Source organism: Triturus cristatus, chromosome 5_2, assembly GCF_964204655.1.
Source record: "Triturus cristatus chromosome 5_2, aTriCri1.1, whole genome shotgun sequence".
NCBI lineage: Eukaryota > Metazoa > Chordata > Amphibia > Caudata > Salamandridae > Triturus > Triturus cristatus.
The window spans coordinates 199,129,887-199,148,351 of record NC_140588.1 but is presented as its reverse complement, the minus strand read 5'-3'; the positions used below and the strand labels follow the sequence as shown (position 1 = coordinate 199,148,351).

Genomic DNA, 18,465 nt, shown 5'->3' with positions numbered 1-18,465 from the left:
CTGGCTGCTGGAGGACCCTACTTTGCCCCACCAGACTTTTGTCTCTCAGTTTTACATATAATACTGGGGGTGAACTTGAATGGATGTGGACATGGTGGCAAGACAATTCTGATGTAGAAAAGTCAAAATTAGTGATTCATCATGACACGAGGAAGACCCCGTAAGGGTACTCGTTCTTGCCTTTGTGGTTTATGGAATGCTCAAGAGTGTAAATAGCTGCCAGAGACTGTCAGATGAATTGTTAATAGCCTGTGTGATGTTCTGTATGTAGGTTAAATGGAAAAGTAAAAACCAGCTGCATATGGCTTTACCCATTAGACAAAACGACGGTCAATTTCAAGATGTTACTATAAATAAAAGATGTTCTAATAAGCATAGCCGATAAGGAAAGGACACAACCCTTGCCTATGTTGTTTGCAAAAAATTAGTGTAGGGAAGCCTCAATGCAATGTACTCAGGACAAGTTGAGGCCAAAATGAAAGAGCAAAATTCCAGGTGTGGGTTTGTGAGAAAGTACACAACTTCCAATGTATCAAAGGCAGCTCTTTGGTTCACTTTTATTGGACACCCTGTGTGAACTAGTGTACAGTGTCACATGCCCTTCGGCCTAACTTGAGAGAAATAGGAAGAAGGATTCAGCATACATCTCTCAAGTTTCAAAAGGTTCCGATATCATCTTTCACTAGATTGATTGCTCCACTTATGCAAATGCTTCTTTGTTAAACAATTTTCTTTTCATGCTTCACCCCCAACTGCTAGTTACTGACCAGTATCACTGTCATAAATGAACCTATAATGTGCAACTCAGCCTTCCAGGTATCCACACAGCAGTTGGTGTTGCATCTGTCTCCACCATTTCTATGTTTCGATACTTTTGAAAGGGAGTAGTGATATAAAAAGTTTAAAAGTAAACATTTTCCTCCTCCTTCTTGGGAGCCTCCCAAATTAAGGCATGGGGGGCAGGGTACCCCTAGCCTGCCTCCTTACATCTTTTTCAACCATTTGTTTCAGGACAGGGGACTCAAGTCCTAAGATGACTGCTGCCACATCTTTGTTGAGGTAGTGGCAGCCAATTATATCATTTCATAAGATCTGTTGGCTCCGCAGACTCTGTACAGCGTGACATATACAAAGTTTTTGAGCCTTAATTACTCAACAACTACTTAACTGACTTGCATCTAGATCTAGCTTTCTGCCAAATTTGGTGTAATTCCGTTAAGCCATTGTAGCTGTGCCTAATTTTTCTATGGAAAAATGAATGAGAAAACATGTTTTGGACCCCACACCCTTTTTCTCAGCCCCAGCTTGACATATCACCCCGAAACATTCCAGGAGTTGGTTGAGACTTTTTTTTAAAGATTTGTCCAACTGCACCAAAGTTATAAGCAAACCCAAAAATAAATTCCTATGGAAAAGTGATCCTAGCTATAACTACAGTGGTGACTGCCATTTGGATATACAGACCGTATATATTTGTCTATCCCAGTGGTAGTAGTTTCTACTGTGACTATAACTGAGATTTGTTTTTTTAACTATACAATAAAGAATGATTTGAGTTACCAACCTTACTGCATATGACTGTCCTCCCATTACCAGTCATCCATTATTTTACTGCTCATCTCCACCGCACTCGAAAGCAGACCCAACTACCAAAATCTATGCTTCTCCTGCCTCCAAGTACCTGTCCACTTTACTGTTACCAGCATCAATGAGGCTCACATTCCCAGTTCCACTCCTGGTTTCACAGTTCAGTTCTTCTTTACTCTTTGATAAGCATCCTTTACATATTACAGTATTTCTCAACTACCATATCTCTATATTAGCTGCAATATATCTCTAATTAGCTCTGTACCAACCCTGAATTACCAACCTCTATGCATTTTCACCTAGCACACTGAAGTTAGATCAGGATACATTTTTGGCTGGTGTTATTTCATGAACTTGGTGGTAAGCTTGCTACAAACCCCATTTACCACTGTATAACGAAAGCCATTTCTGGAGGTGGTAATGTGCGACAAGAACGATTGTGCGTATTTATTGTGTGGTATATTTTGTTGTGGCAAGGTATTCTGTTGTGCATTTTGTTGTTCTGTATTTTCGTGCTGCAATTTTGTAATAAGATGTTGTTAGGTTGTATTGTGGCCAATCTGTTATGATTGTTTTCTTGTATTTTGTCTGTTATATTTTGATTGCGTTTTGCTCGGTTGTGTATGTTCCACTCTTTACTTGAAATATGTCGACATATTCTGTTACATTTCTAGTCAAATGCTTTGAAAGATCTCATGACAAGCAACCATTTACCAATCTCTATGGTGGTAAAATGGGGCTGCTCCAGCTCTTCAACTACTGAAGACACCAGTCAGGCCAAAACTGTGTCAGAGACTGTCTACAATTACCTTGTGCAGAGCCAACTTTAAGTAATACACCCCAAGACCATGCCTGCACTCCGACTTCAGCTTGGTCATTGGTATCTCAAAGTAACACATATCATGTATTCCTCTTTGGAAGCTGGGACCTCTGCCTTCAATATTGGAAGTATCAGTGAAAAGAGACTGGTGAAGAATACTTCAAGGTTCACGGTCTCAAGACCCCTTGTACTAGCTTTCTTTAGCAACACATGGCTTTTAAAAGTGATGGGAGGCACAGTATACCTAGAGCACTTACCCTAGTGACCTCAAGTCGGAGGTCATGGGCTTCTTGGCAGATTTCGCCAGTGTCAAGAAGATCCACCACATTTTTGTACAAGATGACATTAAGAGCCCTCATGCGAATGCTGTCTTCCTTCTTCGGCTGGGCAGTCTTCAGCGACCCAAGAAAAGCGGGTGGCTTGTGCATCTAAACAAAAAGCAGAGCCACAATTTATCAAATTTACCAGCTAAACAAAGACGTGCTACCAATGGTTGCATACATCATTCAAAGCAAAACACCTCCGAGTTAACCTTTAAATAGGACCTCCCCGAGGTTCAGTTCATGTTCCTGCACCTCGTCCTTCGACCTCAGCAGCTGTTTGCAGTTTATTTTCGCCTCCCTATGTATTATTCTCTACAAACAGCATATTCAGAACTGTCTGATTGGCTGAGGAATGTTTGAAAGCTAAACTGAGGTGAATAGGTATACGGTTGGTTTACCTGCATCTTATCTTTTGCAGCATTTAGTTATTAAGTTTACAACTGGCATGAAACAATAATTTGCTTCAGTACACATCTGATGAACGTGGGTCTCAAAAAATGAATTAAACTAATAATTGAAACGACCGAAAGAGGAGAAAAGAAGAAAGTGTAAAAGTAAAGATAACAACGCTAAGCCATTATGTTTATATTACACGGTACCCTGTGTTGGTCCCCTGCATAACTCAATGTTAAAAATTGTACATATGTGTACTGACCACTGGCTTAACATTTCATTTCAGGTTTTCCTGCACTTTGGAAGATGCTGACAAAGCCCATCATCTACGGTTTGGTGTTCACCATGTCACAGGCCTCACAGTTCGTTAGAAGGTGAATTGGAGCGGAAATATAAGGTCCTGTTATCTATTTTTGGGTCTATTGTAATTGTCTTCCGCTCCCACAGCGACTCTGACGATGTGCTGGGGTCTGGTCCAAACCAGACTCTCAGACAATGACGTAATTGGCAGCATTTTCAATACTGCGTCTGCGGTTAACCAAAGTGTACTCCGAGCGTCTCATAGAACTTCATAGTGTCTTCTTCAAAGATGTCTTCGAACATCCATGACCCTATCTCCTCCCACGGTTTGCACCTAACCATTCTGCGTTCTATTGCTATTCCCGCATTCCCCCAAATAGGCACATCTCTGTATCTAACTAGCCAGGTTTAGTAATTTATGTGAGTCCCACCAAGTCTGCAACATTACCTTAATGGCAGGAGAGCGAGATAGTAATGTGGTCGCGTTATTATGAATAATATCCCATAACCGGGTTCTGCCCGTACTGCAGTCCCCTCAATAGCCACCCAAGATGGTTAGTTTTTCTTTGACTACCACTATCTAATTGTGACAGCTGGTGTGCAAGGTACTACAGATACCGGTTAGGTAACCTCAGTTCACCAACCCATGTACCGGGCTATGGGGAGTGCCGCACTTTTATTCCAGTTGATTTTATACCCGCAGAAGACAGGGAAGCTATCAGTGACATGAGGTGTGGTACTGAAGGCTCCAGGTCCCAGGGAGTCGGCCGAATATCGTCAGCATAGAGCATAAGTTTTGTATGTCTGTTGTCTCTATGCCCTGTAGAAGGTCGATCTGATGAATAGCAGCAACAGTTATAGTGGCAGAAGGAACACAAGAAGGGTCAGCGGGCATCCCTGTAGATTCGCCCCGTGTATAGCTAAGGTCTGTGACGTGTGTCCTCTGCAATCAATTTGTGCAGGGGGTCTTACTATAACCACTGCACTTTGGTCAAGAAATTTGGACCCATCCCTAATCTACTCATCGTGCAGAAAGGGTATCTTCTTCTCTACACAATCAAACACCTTCTCAGCATCCAACGATAGCAGTATCTTGTTGTCGGTTGACACCTGCACCAGTATATTCACTGGTAGTCACAGATGACTTGTGGATGACCGGCCCGGCACAAATCCACTTGTGATGCGAGAATTAGACTCGGTTTCACCCTCTTCAATCCTGTTGCTAGCACCTTCATGTCGGTATTGAGTAATGTAGGACGGTAGCCAGCGCATTGAGTAGGATCTTGGTCAGGTTTGAGAATAAGACTGCTAAATTCATTTTTGTATTGCAAGTGGAGTCTACGCGAGTCCTCCACTTCTTTAAAAATGTGCATAACAATAGAATCGGTTTGTTTATTTAGAGGGAAATCAGTCTTTTCTGGATGCTTTATTATAAGAAATAGCTGTGATACTGTCCGAGATCTCATCAACTGTAATTTATCCCTCCAACAACTGTACCCCGGGCCTCCAACAGAGCGGACAAGTGAACCCTTTCGAAAGAAACCTCTTCTGCCTGCTGGTTATCACTGGTTTCCGAGATAAAGTCTACTTAAGTATTGGGCAAAAGAGTCTGTTATCTTCGATGGATGTTGTAAGAAAATGGGCCATTAGTTGTGAGGCATGTACAAGTAATGGGTCCCTTCACTGGGAACCAAAAACCCACTGTAGGCTAGACTCTCTCAGGGTAGCAAAGCAACCCCCCCTTCCCAAGCCTCATTAGGCCCCGGGGACCCCATCCCCTAGGGCCACTCCTGTATAAATAAAGGGGAGGGAGCTGGCCCCAACTCAAGCCGCTTTAGACTCTGGGGACCCTATCCCCCAGGACTGTTTATTTTTATTTTTTTAAGGGGAATGGAGCTGCGCAACCCCCCTATCTGAGCCGCTATGTGCCTAGGGGAACCCATCCCCTAGGGCTTGGCGTAATTTTCACTGGAGAGGGAACACAACCCTCCTACCCACACAGCTGCGAGCAGAGAAACCTTTATAGTGGGCTCCCCGGGGCGTAGCTACTGACATGGCCCTGGGGGATGGGGTGCCATGGGGCCAGAAATGGCTGGGGGGGTGCTTGCTGACTGCTCCCCATTTTGTTTCAGCCCCAAGGGTGGGCTCCCCAGGGCTTCTTGAGACTCTGGAGAGTGAGCTGTGTGGCCCCCCTCCCCATATACTCTAAGTTTGTCCACAGGGTGGGGTCCCCCGGGCCTCTGGAGGATGGGGGAGGGAGGGCTCTCCCCATATAAACATTTCAGCCCTGGGGGTGGGCTCCCCAGGGCCTCTGAAGGCTTGCAGAGGACACCCACGCAGCCCCCCCCTTCATGAATACAGCCTGAGGGTGGGCTCCCCTGGTACTTATAATTATTGAATAGGCCTGGCCTCCATTTTATTCCTATTCTGCGAGACTTTTGCTTAATCTTAGCATTTTTTGCTACATTGTCTTCTTTTTTGGCCCCAATGGGGGGGTACCTCTGGTTCCCTGAAGGGGCCTAGGAGGTGAGGGCGTCCCTACCCTGCCCTCTTATACTATTTTTTTCATTTAATGTCAGGACAGGGAACCAAGTCCCCAAGTCCTGTAATGGCTGCCAGCAAAATTTTTCTCATGTTGCTGGAAGCCAATCAGAGAGCTCACTCCAGTGGAAGTCCGATGGCCCAAGGGAAAGTAAGCTCCCTGGGCCAATCAGAATTCTCTATTTTTAAATTGCTGCTCCCGCAGACACTCTTGTAGACCCAACCGTCCAGATACAGAATTATTTACCAACCTTAATTTCTCAAAAACGACTGAACTAATTTACACCAAATCATGAAATGCACAATCGCGGACGAAGATCTAGCTTCCAGCAAATTTGGTGTAATTCCATTCAGCAGTTTTTGCTGAAGCTCGTCTTAAAGGCGTCTATGGAAAATGAAAATGCATGGGAATTTTACGTTGAAAGAGCGTTTTTTGGTTTACTAATAAATTAGGCCCCATTTGACGAATTTTCACAAAACTTTTCAAAAAAAGTTCATTCACCTCTGCTCCTTCCTGGAAAAGTTTTGGGGCGATCCATCAAGCGCGTGCTAAGTAGAAAGGGGGGCCCTAAAGCTTAAAATTCCCATTAATTTTAGATAGTGATGTACTTAGTGTGATACGCAGAATTCCGTATTTATAGTTATGAATTTTGAATGTGAAGGTGTCTATTGAATGTCTGCTTTTGCTTTGCATAACATACATAGACTGAAAACACCAAAGAATACAGAGCCGTTATAGTCAGGAAATGAAATTTTAAAAAACCTCGGAAATTTGGTCAAACAAAAAAGGCTACAGGGATGTTATAGTTAGGCTCAGGTTTCAATCGTACAACAAAACTAGTGAAATTCAGCAGTTATAGTTAGCTGAGCTAACTATAACTCGCGCCCCTGCAATGCACTGCTTATGACCTCACATATTACATCACTCATGACATGGCAAGTGACATCACTGACGATGTCCCTAGGACCCCATACCCGAGGCCTGGCCATTTCAAGTGGGAGCCCCCAGAGCTCCCACTCACCACGGGGATCACAGGGAGAGCATCAAGGCAACCCCAGTCCGTTCTGGCTCCCCGCCTCCTGCGGGAGCAGGCACTGCTTTGACATAGAGGGAGCTGCTAAAATTTAGCTCCCTTTCCGTCAAACCAATTGTGCTCGCTTTCAGCAAGCCAAAACATTTCACTGCTCTCCCTTGCTGAAAGCCAGAAGTTTGCTATGGCTTGGCATGAGAGGTGAAGCTCCCGCCCAGCCATAGCAAACCGATATATTGGGTACCCCGAGACACAGCAGGAGGCGGCACTCGGAGGTGGCAGTCCCAACGGCCGTCTATGGATCCAGGAGGGGCCCTTCTCTTTTTTTTTTAGAATTTGCCCCGGAGAGGTGGTGGTGCACCGGGCTGTGGGGGTGGTGCAGCACACTGCATTTAATGTAAGTAAAGCCACGAGGAGGTGGCAGTCCCGGGGCTTGGAGGGGACTGTGTGGCCCCCATTAATTAAAGTTAAAGCCCCGCCCGAGGAGGTAGAGGCACCCAGAGCTGTGGGTAGGGTTCACGCAGACCCCCGTATTTATTGTAAACCACTGGAGCAGTACGGGGTTTGAGAGACCACCCACCAATTTAATACATACACAAGCCACAGGGAGGTGGTGGGCCCTGGGGGTGTGCCGTGCGGGCACCCCACACATAATTCAAAACAAAAACCCTGGGGTTTATTCAAGCCCTAGGAGGGTGACGTCATGCGCCCCTCCTTTATTTTTCATATGCCCCAAGGATTTGGCCCACCCGGGTGGGCTTCTTTTATCAGATGGGAAGGAACCCGTACACCTTTTTCTTTCAATTTTTCTGTAAGTCCACTCGCGAATTTGTGGGCAAAATTAAATGTAAAAATACTTTACTGTCTCTGTGGCAACCCCCCTCACCATATCTGGGGTGTCAGTGTATTCCTACCCTGCCCACTTTTCTTTATTTTTTCCATTTAAAAAAAATAATAATTTTAATGGGACTTGTGTTGACAGCCAATCAAATATCAGAGGGATCTGCGAGTCCACTGTACGGACCAGCGTCCCCAGATATCTAAATGTTTTTAATTTAATGATCTCTGAAACTACTGAACGGATTTACAACAAAGAACAAAAAACAAGCTTTCAGAACCCACATCTAGCTTTCTACCAAATTTGGTGCAATTCTGTTCAGCGGTTCAGGCTGTAGTCAAGTTAAAAAAATGAAAAATCCCCACATACATAACATGGGGAAAACATATTTTAGGATACCCCCTTTTCTTGGCCCCCGCTTGACTGATCACCACGAAACTTTCAACACAATAGCCGACCAAAAAACGGGAGCTTTAAAAAAAAAAAAAAAGAACATTTCGGGAAGATTCGTCAAGCTGCGTCAAAGTTATTGGCAAAACAAAAAATGATTTTCCTATGGAAACTTTGGTCCTAACTAGAAACAGCAACTGATATATATATCTATCTATATATATATATATATTTATTTATTTTTTCACTGAAAAAACCATAGGTTTTTACAGACGTTCTAGTTAGGAATTAGCATTTAAAAAAAACGTTGAAATTCACTAAAAAAAACCATAGGTTTCAGGGACGTTATAGTTAGTTGGACATTTGACTCATATAAAACCAGAGAAATTCGCCCATTATAGTTAGTTGAGCTAACTATAACTCCCGCGCCCGCAATGCACTGGTGATGACGACACATATTACATCACTCATGACATGGTCAGTGACATCCCTTATGACATATCAAATGACATCACTGATGACATCATCCAGTGAATGTGTGTTTCTGTAAAGTTTAAATATTTTTCATATACATCTATGCCAAGGTGTATTGAAGAATGAGTGGATTAACAAGTGCCTGAATGGATGATTTAGTAGGTGCATGACTGACTGTATAAGTGAGTGATTGAACGTGTCTTACTGAATGCATGGGTCAGTGACTAAACTGGGTGAAAGTCAGTATTAAGTCTCTCAGTTGGCGTGTAAGTGGTTGCATGGGTTGGTGAGTAGCTACATGAGTGTCTATATGGGTTATTGATTTGTTGTCTGAATATCTGTATGGGTGCCTGAGTGTTTGTGTGGGTGTGTGGGGGTGTGTGACTGTGCATAGATGTCCGAGTGGGTGATTTACTGGTTGTATGGATTCAAAAGTGCATCTGGGAAGGGCTGTATGGGTGAGTTAGTGTGTGTATGGGTGTGTTGGTGAGTGAATGAATGTCTCAGTGGTATATGTGTGAGTAACTACATATGTTTTAAGGCAGTATATGTGAGTGTTGGAGTATATAAATGACTATACATGAGAGTAAGTTATTTGAAGAGTGGGTGTATAAATGAGTGTCTGCTTGTATCAGTGACTGTATAAGACAGTAAGTTATGTGTTAGTATCTGCATAAATAAGTGATGTGTTGTGTGTATAAATAAAGGAGTTGGTGTGTGTAACTGTATAAATGAGTAAATGGGTATGTGATTGATTCTTTGCATGACTGACTATGTGTGTGAGTAACTCTATGGATGAGTGGCAGAGTGTGACTGAATGTATAGGTGTATGAGTGCATATTATAGTACTGTATTGATGAGTAACTGCATGTATAAGTGATTGGATGTGTGTGTAGACCTAGGAAATAGTGGGTGGTATGTAGTATCTGGCATTGTTGTGTGTATGGTTTCAAGAATAGTAGTCTGTATTTTAGAGTGCATGTATCAAAGTTTATATTAGGGCATCAGTATGTGCATCAGATTATCACGTGGATGATGTCATCAGTGATGTCATTTGAGATGTCATCAGTGATGTCACTGACCATGTCATGAGTGATGTAATATGTGACGTCATTACCAGTGCATTGCGGGCGCGCAAGTTTTAGTTAGCTCAACTAACTATAACGGGCGAATTTCTCTGGTTTTATATGAGTCACATGTCCAACCAACCTATGTTTTTTTTGTGAATTTCAAAGGTTTTTTAAATGCAAATTCCCAACTATAACGTCTGTAAAACCTATGGTTTTCTCAGTGAATTTCGAAGGTTTTTTAAATGTTAATTTCATATTTTAATATTTATAAAACCTATATTTGTTCCTGGTAATATTTTGGAACTCTATTCTTTTTTTTTTTATTTTAAAAATTATGTAATGTTTTATATCTTCCCCAAAAAGTATGTATATTTTTTTTTATAGAAAACTGGAGTCCCGTACCGTTAGTGAACCAAGCTCCATCAGCACGTGAATGCTATTCGCCATATTGCTAAACTCGTAAAGGATGCGTATTTCGTATCCGACGGGTTCGTGGCACCACGTCCCGCCTATCATCATATACGTATGAGGTCGCGCCAGCTGCTAGTTTGGTAAGCAACGGATGCGCGGTACCAAGCCACGCGTTATGTCATATACGGATGGGGTCGCGCCGGCTGCGCGTTCCGTATGCAACGAGTGCACGGTGCCAGGCCCTGTGTTACGTCATAGACGTGTGGTGTCGCGCTGGGTACGCCATTCCCTCATTTTTAGGTTTCGCCTAGGCAGTATTGTGGGGGAAGCTCCACCCACTTTCTGCCCATGCTTTTGATTGGCTCAAATCTGAAATGCTGCATTCTCATTGGTTGCCGGCGTATTAGTCCCGCCTCCTTACTGCCATGTCGTTCTTTTTATCCTTCCATGGCTATCAGCCCCTTTACTTCTGCAACTCTTTTGCTCCCCTGCCTCCCCCTGTTCCCTCCCAGAGTCCGTGACTTCTCTGACCACCACCACCCCCCCGCCCACTCCCGTTACTGCCTTCTTCAGCGCCCGCATTTTTGTTTACAATGCAATAGGACTCGCGTAAATACGAGTCCTATTGCATTTGTAAATACTTTTTTTTCTTCATATGATTGGCTGCCTGCATTCGCACTTTCTTTTGCCTGACCTGTCCAGACTCTCGCATGTGCGTGATGCTTTACATCGTGCGCACCAAGTGTTACTCTGTAGTGCAGCGGCTGCCTCCGGCTCGGCACGCAGTGACTCGAACCATGCTCGGCTCACTGGCTGCAGGCGTGTTTTTCTCACTTCACTTAAAAGCGGGTGCCAAGGCCCTGTGAATGAGCCCCTTGTATAACCAGCAGTCCTTTGACACCAGACACTCGGCCCGACTGTGCAAACAGAGGTTTAATGTCTCTCGCATGGGCGGAGGCCACTGATGACGGATAAGAGATCTGAAAAGGTGGCTTGGGGGGTTAGTTTGGGGACAGCGGGGCCCGGCTCTGGTGATAAGAGAGGTAAATAGGTCCAGTGAAAGGGGTCGCCTCTTCAAACAAGTGTTAGCTGCCATCTCTTATTGGGTTAAAGGACAGACACCTCTGAACAGAATAACAAAGTTAACAGCCCCCTTATATTTATTTATGTAATATCTTATGTAGCATCGACTCCACCCAGCGGGGATTCATAACGCAGTACGACGCACTCTTAAACACGACCGGTCAACCATTTATTGATTGCTGTAAACAAGCTCCTAATGCTGTTGAAATCAGTTTTACCTTTCTTTTAAGAAATACGTCCTAAATGCTGACAGTCTGCTAGTTTCTTTATGTCTCAAAACTATATCTAAATAACTTTAAAGTGTATATGAGAGCAAGCATTAATCTAAAATATTTTAAACATTTATATATTTCTAACTAATAAACGTATATTATGGTAAATATATTTTCTCAAAATCGCTTCAGGTGCGGTCTCCTTGCGTGCTGGGTGCGCGATTGCCATGTGACCTTAAAAAAAAAAAAAGCATTTTATTCGTTCATAACATTTCCCATTGTAGCAGTTGGAGAACACCATCCATTTTAGTCATTCTCTCTACAGCATTTGATGAGACACACCTCTTCTGCTTAGAGAGCTTTTTTGAAAACTGTTTGCTATGTACACATATCTTACACTACACACAACATGCAACCATCATCTTCATCAATATTCATGGTCTGTAAAGTAGCCTTCCACCTGTGATAGCCATGTACCTAAAAGTTACATAACCGAAGTTTTCCCCACTGCCAGAGGTAACATGGTTGCATACGCTGTCGACAGCACAATGTAATGTGGTACGGCCCAGGGGCAGTATCATGCATAGATAATGAACACACGGACACAGATAGATAGCGGAAGTGGGTACGGGGACGTGTGCTCTTCTATTACAAGGGTCACATATCCAGTGACGTCTGTGCTGGATGCGTGTGGGGTGAGTATAAACCAGCCCTCAGGGAATGGTTGCTGCTAGCATCAACTACAACAGTAATCATTGGATCACACACAGAGATTCAATAATAAAATGGTCAATAGTTTGTGCTGCAGTAAGGTAGAGACAGTAGATGTGAAATAATACACAAAAGATTCTATCGTAAAAGAACCATAACTGAGATACAGGCAGTAGATCTGAAATAATACACAAAAAGATTGTACCATAAAGGGTCCATCAGTTCTAGTGCACTCAGATAGCCACATCAAAAGCATTCAGCATGTGCACAACCAGCAATGATGCGTGCTGCGGACGGGCCGTACTAGGAGCAATGTCTGTAGCCTACAGGACTGCATCATCTGCAATAGCAACTCGATCTGAATTGTGAACACTGCTGTCTACAGTATAGCCCAGAGACAGCGTTGACTTGAGCTGCCCAGTTTGTAATACACGAAGCAACAAAAAGCGTATGCATAGCCTGCGATGATGTGTATGCGTAGTGCGGACAGAGCGCACTGGAGTAATGTCTTTTGCCTACAGGACTGCGTCATCTACAATAGCGACTCTATCTGAATTGTGAACACTGCTGTCTGCAGTGTAAATTGAAGGCAGTAGTCAGCACAGACATCCATGAATACTTTTTCTCACTTCCTCTTCACAAAATACAACATAACTTACAATAAACTCTGCAATAAATAAATTAAAACAATTCGAATTGTGAACTCTGCTGTCCACAGTGTAGACTGTTATTCAGTGTTCTTTTCCACTGCCAAGAAGAATTTGGTCATTGTACTAAACCTATAACTCATCTAAAAAAAGTTCTTCAACCAAGTATACTAAAAGGATATTGTGTATATAATTCAATAGACGTTGTAGTTAGTTGCCTACTGGATTCTGTAATTTAACAATCACCACTCGATCTGAAATGTGAGCCCTGCGGACCACAGTGTAGGCCAGAGGCAGTAGTCATTAGCGCCTCACAGCCACATGCCGTTGGATTCGGAAGCACGAAGTTGGTTGCACCTGATTTGAGGGGGTACACAGAAATCATCACAGACTTTAACTTCGGACATCCTCAATCATAAAATCAAGATCCCGTTTCAATGTTTGGACCTACTGTACCACGGTGTAGTCCAGCGACTACAGTCAACCAAGCCCAATAATCATGTGCAGCAGTTAGCTACGGAAGCACAGAGTGTAATGCACCTCAACGGAGTGAGTTCAGCAGGTAATATCGGACATCATCCATTGTGGGATCAAGACACCGTTCCACTGTTGGGACCTAGAGTTGGTTGCACCTGGTCGAAGGGAGTACCTTCATCTCCACTCTCGGATGCCGTTCTAGCATAGTCCATTGTGAGATCAAGACACCTTTCCACTGTTGGTACCTGTTGGACTACTGTGTTAGTACTATACAGAGCACTCCGCGGTGCTGGGCCTCAGGCTGGGCGCTGTGTGCCTGTGTCGCGGTAGCCAGCGTTGATCTCAGGAGCCTTCCCAGCTCGCAGAGCTCGGCCCAGGAGCTTCCGCCGGCACGTGGTGGGCCGTCTTTCACATACGGCGGTGTCGAAAGGTGTACTGTGGGGCATATGTGCGTTGCAGCGGCCATGACGGTTTCTGGGTACCAGCAGGCTGAGAGCATCATTCACACACCCACCTTCGCTCACGGCGTCAGCCTCGTAGTGATGCAAGCTGCACAGACCTGGCAGACACGTTCACCATTCCGGAAGAGAAGCACACCCAGAGAAACGTGCCTTTTATTCATACCCCTACGCTAGCCTTGCGTACGCCGAGCCAGCCCACTACGCTAAAGATTGGGGGGGGGGGGGGGCACATACATGCTATGTTTTTGTAATCTTCCCTACTGACTGCACTATCATGGCTGCGTCCACTGTCCACGTCACTCAATAGACCATCAGTGTATGTTGACATGTACATGCCTGTGCTCCGCATACTCGCGTCTCTCCGGCACATCCCCTCTACACTTTGCATTGTATACTTTTATAATCGAGAATCACTTGCCACCTTCGCACATACTTTGCTCCCATCTCTCCCCGCATTCTACATTGTGTGGCAGAGGTGCCATGCCATGCTTGGTTTGTGTACATGCTAGCCACGGTTCCCATAGTACGTAGTGTTGTTGTGTCTGCTAGGTGTACATGTTGTATGTGATTATATAAGGTAGCGTGTTTATTCACGAGCAGTGGTTTCTCCCATTTACATATCGCTGTCTTAAAGAGGATACAGAAGTTTCTCTCACAGGTGAAAAGTGCAACCACCATGGTAGTCATTCATTACTATGCAAGAATGTCCAACTGCATGACGCTTCTAAGCTTACAGCCCCCAATCTTGCGTGCTTTCTTAATAATACGCCAACTCCCACAATCAGACCAACATTCACACAGCTTTCTAACGGCAGTTATCTGGTTCTTAATAACATGAACTGCTACGGAATGTGAGGTGGCATACCATATGTCCTTACTGATTCAAACCAAGTAACTTCCTGTGGCAATGTCTATTCCCACCCACACAAAGTAACTCCCACAGTTCAACTTGGCCTTCAATACCTACTTTGAAAACAGATTTCATTAAACTGAGCAAACTGAAAGCGCTTTTGTTTCAAGTGTCCCTCACTTCTGCAAAAGAAATTCATCGACTCCAGATAGCATGAACTTGAAGTAAAATACAGTCCCTTTTAAATACAAACCTCCCATTACACTTTGTGAATTGTTACACAATTTTCAACACATCTGACACTCAAGTTCTGGCACATTTTTTTAACACTGTCTCCTCCAGCCTTGTCACAGGCTTTCAAACTGTTTTTGGTATAATACCAGACTTCATTCATTCGATCATCTCTGGAATAACAGGAACAGTACCCATAATTCTCGCTCTGTTTGCGGTCATCCTACTACTATTTTTGCTTGTAATAAATGGCTGCGCTCCTGTGGTAACAATCATGTCCGACAGAATACGCCTCTACGCGAAGCTACATCAATACTGTGAAAAAATGGAACAACTTTTCGGCTGCCTGCCTTTATCTATTATCGGAGCCAACTACAACATGACATTTATTTACACATATGCAATCTGCGTGCAACCATCTTTTTATTGCAAAACTTGCCCATTCGACTGGCGAATGGATCTATGCCTTTCCAACATCCCAACAATCGCTCCCGATATTCAGCAGGTAATGGAGTAGCTTGAAAACCATGAACTTGATTGTTTGAGCAGTGGAGCAATGGCAGATGCAACGTATCCTGGCGGAATGGGATTCCTGTGCAGCCGCGAAAGATCTCCTGCAACCTGCGACCTTTGACAACATCGCAGATTGCCTGCCAATTCAAATTGTCACTCCAACATTCGAGGAACATTACTGTCCCTTCGAGGATATGAATTGGATCGCTTCGCTTTACTCACACGATGGCAACAATCGTCTCATGGAACATTACGCATCTCAAGCCGCTGAAGAACTTCCGGACAGCAATCTCCAAGACTTGTAAGAAATTCACGTTATCCTTGGATTGATTTTTTCCAACTTTTTTGACTTTTTCCTATAAAATATTTTAATGCACTTCAATTGAACTATTTTCATATAATAACTTTCTAAGTATGCTCAGGCATTTGAACTCCGTTTTCATTATTGCCCCTTACGTCTCCAGCCTAACCAGGGATGGTTGATGAATGGCCTATGCAAATACGGTATTTACTTTCTAAATTAGCATACACCCGACATCCATTTTGAAACCATGTCTATTCTGTGGGCACATGTCTCTCTGCCTGCCTGTTATCCACGAAGCCCTTTCACACAAATTAGCTCATCCTCAGCCTCTGCTCACGAGCTGGCGATCAAGATAAAAAAGCACAACATTGTTTAGGAACTGGTTGGCACAGTGTGGTAATCGTATCCTACCTTTATTTTCATTATAGAATTTACTCATTCAGGTCTAATAGCTATTGTTTATGTCACATGGAACTGTAACATGTAATGTGCAATTCACTGATGCAGGAGCTTAGGTTTGAATACAGCAGAAGCGGTTGGAGTTTGCCTCAGATCGATGCCTTAGCTCTTGCACAAGAATGCTTTTTTGAAAGGGCTGAAGACAATAATTTATGGTTTGACGAGAAGGGTACCGAATGTGCTTCTGAGAAGCGCAATGTTTGTGTTCCTCCTCAAAGTTCCGATATGAGTAGAACTATTACCAATTCTGACACGCACCAAATTGAATCTACTGTAGAAGAGATTGCTGACTGTTATGCTGTTCACAATTTTGTGTTACAAAAAAGGAGTACCAGAGTACCCAAGAAGTTTGATGATTACATTTTGGAATATTTTTTTTGGTTTGTTTTCTTAAAGGATACATGTGGTAATCGTATCCTACCTTTATTTTCATTATGGAATTTAGAGTCATTCATGTCTAATAGGTATTGTTTATGTCACATGGAACTGTAACATGTAATGTGGAATTCACTGATGCAGGAGCTTAGGTTTGAATACAGCAGAAGCAGTTGGAGTTTGCCTCAGCTGGGTGCCTTAGCTCTTGCACCAGTGGGTCCATTTATGGCACTTAAATAAAGACACTTTTTATATAACTTGCAGACTCCATCGCTTTATTACACACAGCCACTTTCTTAGACACACCTGATTTCAAAATTTGTCTTATGTGACATTACAACATTCTGCATTATATTCTTAATGATTATTTCTTTATTCCTGCTTGCTAAAAAACTGCATTCGAGTCTTCAGACCGGTAGGGGTGAATAGTTTGCTTCCCGCTCCCTGTATAGTATAAACGCATACTAACACTACTTACACAGGTATACTACAGCGGGCAGTATCCTACAGCGCCCATAGCACATCACTTTACAGTTATCAGCTCATGGCTTAGGCTCACGGTTTAATTCCAGAGTCTTCAGACCGGTAGGAGTGAGTAGTTTGCTTCCCACTCCCGCTATAGTCTCAACGCATACTAACACCACTTGCACAGCTATGCTATCAGCGGCCAGTATGCTACAGCGCCCAGAGCACATCAGTTTACAGCAATCAGCTCATGGTTTAGGCGCACGGTTTCATCCCAGAGTGTACCGGCACCTCACCTCAGTACCATCTGACTCTGGGCAAAACAGCACTTTCACACCGGTAGGGGTGAATACTTCGTTTCACACTCCCTGTATAGCACACCCTAACCACCCCACAGAGCACACAGCACTCCTACCCTCCTGTTTCCTACTTTTTCCCCCCTTACTCGCTTCAACTGAATCACAAAATGGCTGACAACACTTCCTAGTTGCAAACGTTCGCAGCCAATAACCAGCAAGCTCGTGCTTGTAACGCCTCAGCCAATCAGATGGCTCAATTCCCAAATATCGATATCCGTAAATTTCGATTTTTCTCCAAAACTACTGAACATATTTACACCAAATAAACAAAAGCGTGCCTTCTAGACCAAGACCCTTCTGCCTGTCAAATTTGGGGTAATTCCGTTCACCTGTTATATATAAATATATACACCACACAATAAAAACAAAAGCTACAGGGATGTTCTAGTTAGGAAATAGAATTTTTAAAAAACCTTACAAATTTACTAAAAAAACCAAAAGGTTACAGGGACGTTACAGTTAGGTTTACCTTTGACTCATACAAAGCCATAGAAATTCAGCTGTTATAGCTACCTGAGCCAACTATAACTTACGTCCCGCAATGCTCTGCTTAGGATCTCACATATTACAATCACTCATTACATGGTCAGTGACATCATTGATGGCATCTCAAATGACATCATCCTCAGAACCACTCACACACCCGCTGACACCCCCATACAGCCACTCATGCACCTACTCACACACCTATACAACCCCGGACATACCCATTTACAGACCCATACAACTACTGGCCCACCAACTCACTCATCCATAGAGCATTCGGAGGAGGAGCAATGCCGGCTCCCGGTTTATGTGGTGAGTCGGCTTGGGCCGCTGGACACTGAGGCACCCCAACCCTAACCCCCAGGAAGCAGTTTCTGCGTGTCCCGGATAGGCACCATGGCACCCAACTGTGGCTCAGGGGGATGGGGATTGGGATTGCCGGGGCCCGAGATGGCATGGGGAGGCGAGCCAAAGGCTGTGTTTAGGGTGGAGTTGGCTGCCTGTTGGGGGCATGGCATAAGGCTGTGCACAGTCTGTGGTTGGATTCCTGTGAAAGGGGGGGGGGTTGGCCACAAGCCAGGCCCTGTGGCTAACCTCTCGTCACGAATGGCCAAAGGCAGTACACAGCGTGGTGTTGGAAGCAAGGCCTGGCCC

The 18,465-nt window shown here is 43.9% G+C and overlaps 1 protein-coding gene across 1 annotated transcript in view; it reads right to left on the bottom strand.

Annotated features, from left to right (window-relative positions):
- The window catches only part of RBFA (ribosome binding factor A), a 93,744-nt gene that overhangs the window by 29,458 nt on the left and 45,821 nt on the right, over window positions 1-18,465 (bottom strand). Inside the window, exon 3 of the mRNA XM_085606987.1 lies at window positions 2,665-2,835. Coding sequence (XP_085463113.1) covers window positions 2,665-2,835 — 171 coding nt within the window. The remainder of the gene's footprint in view (window positions 1-2,664; window positions 2,836-18,465) is intronic.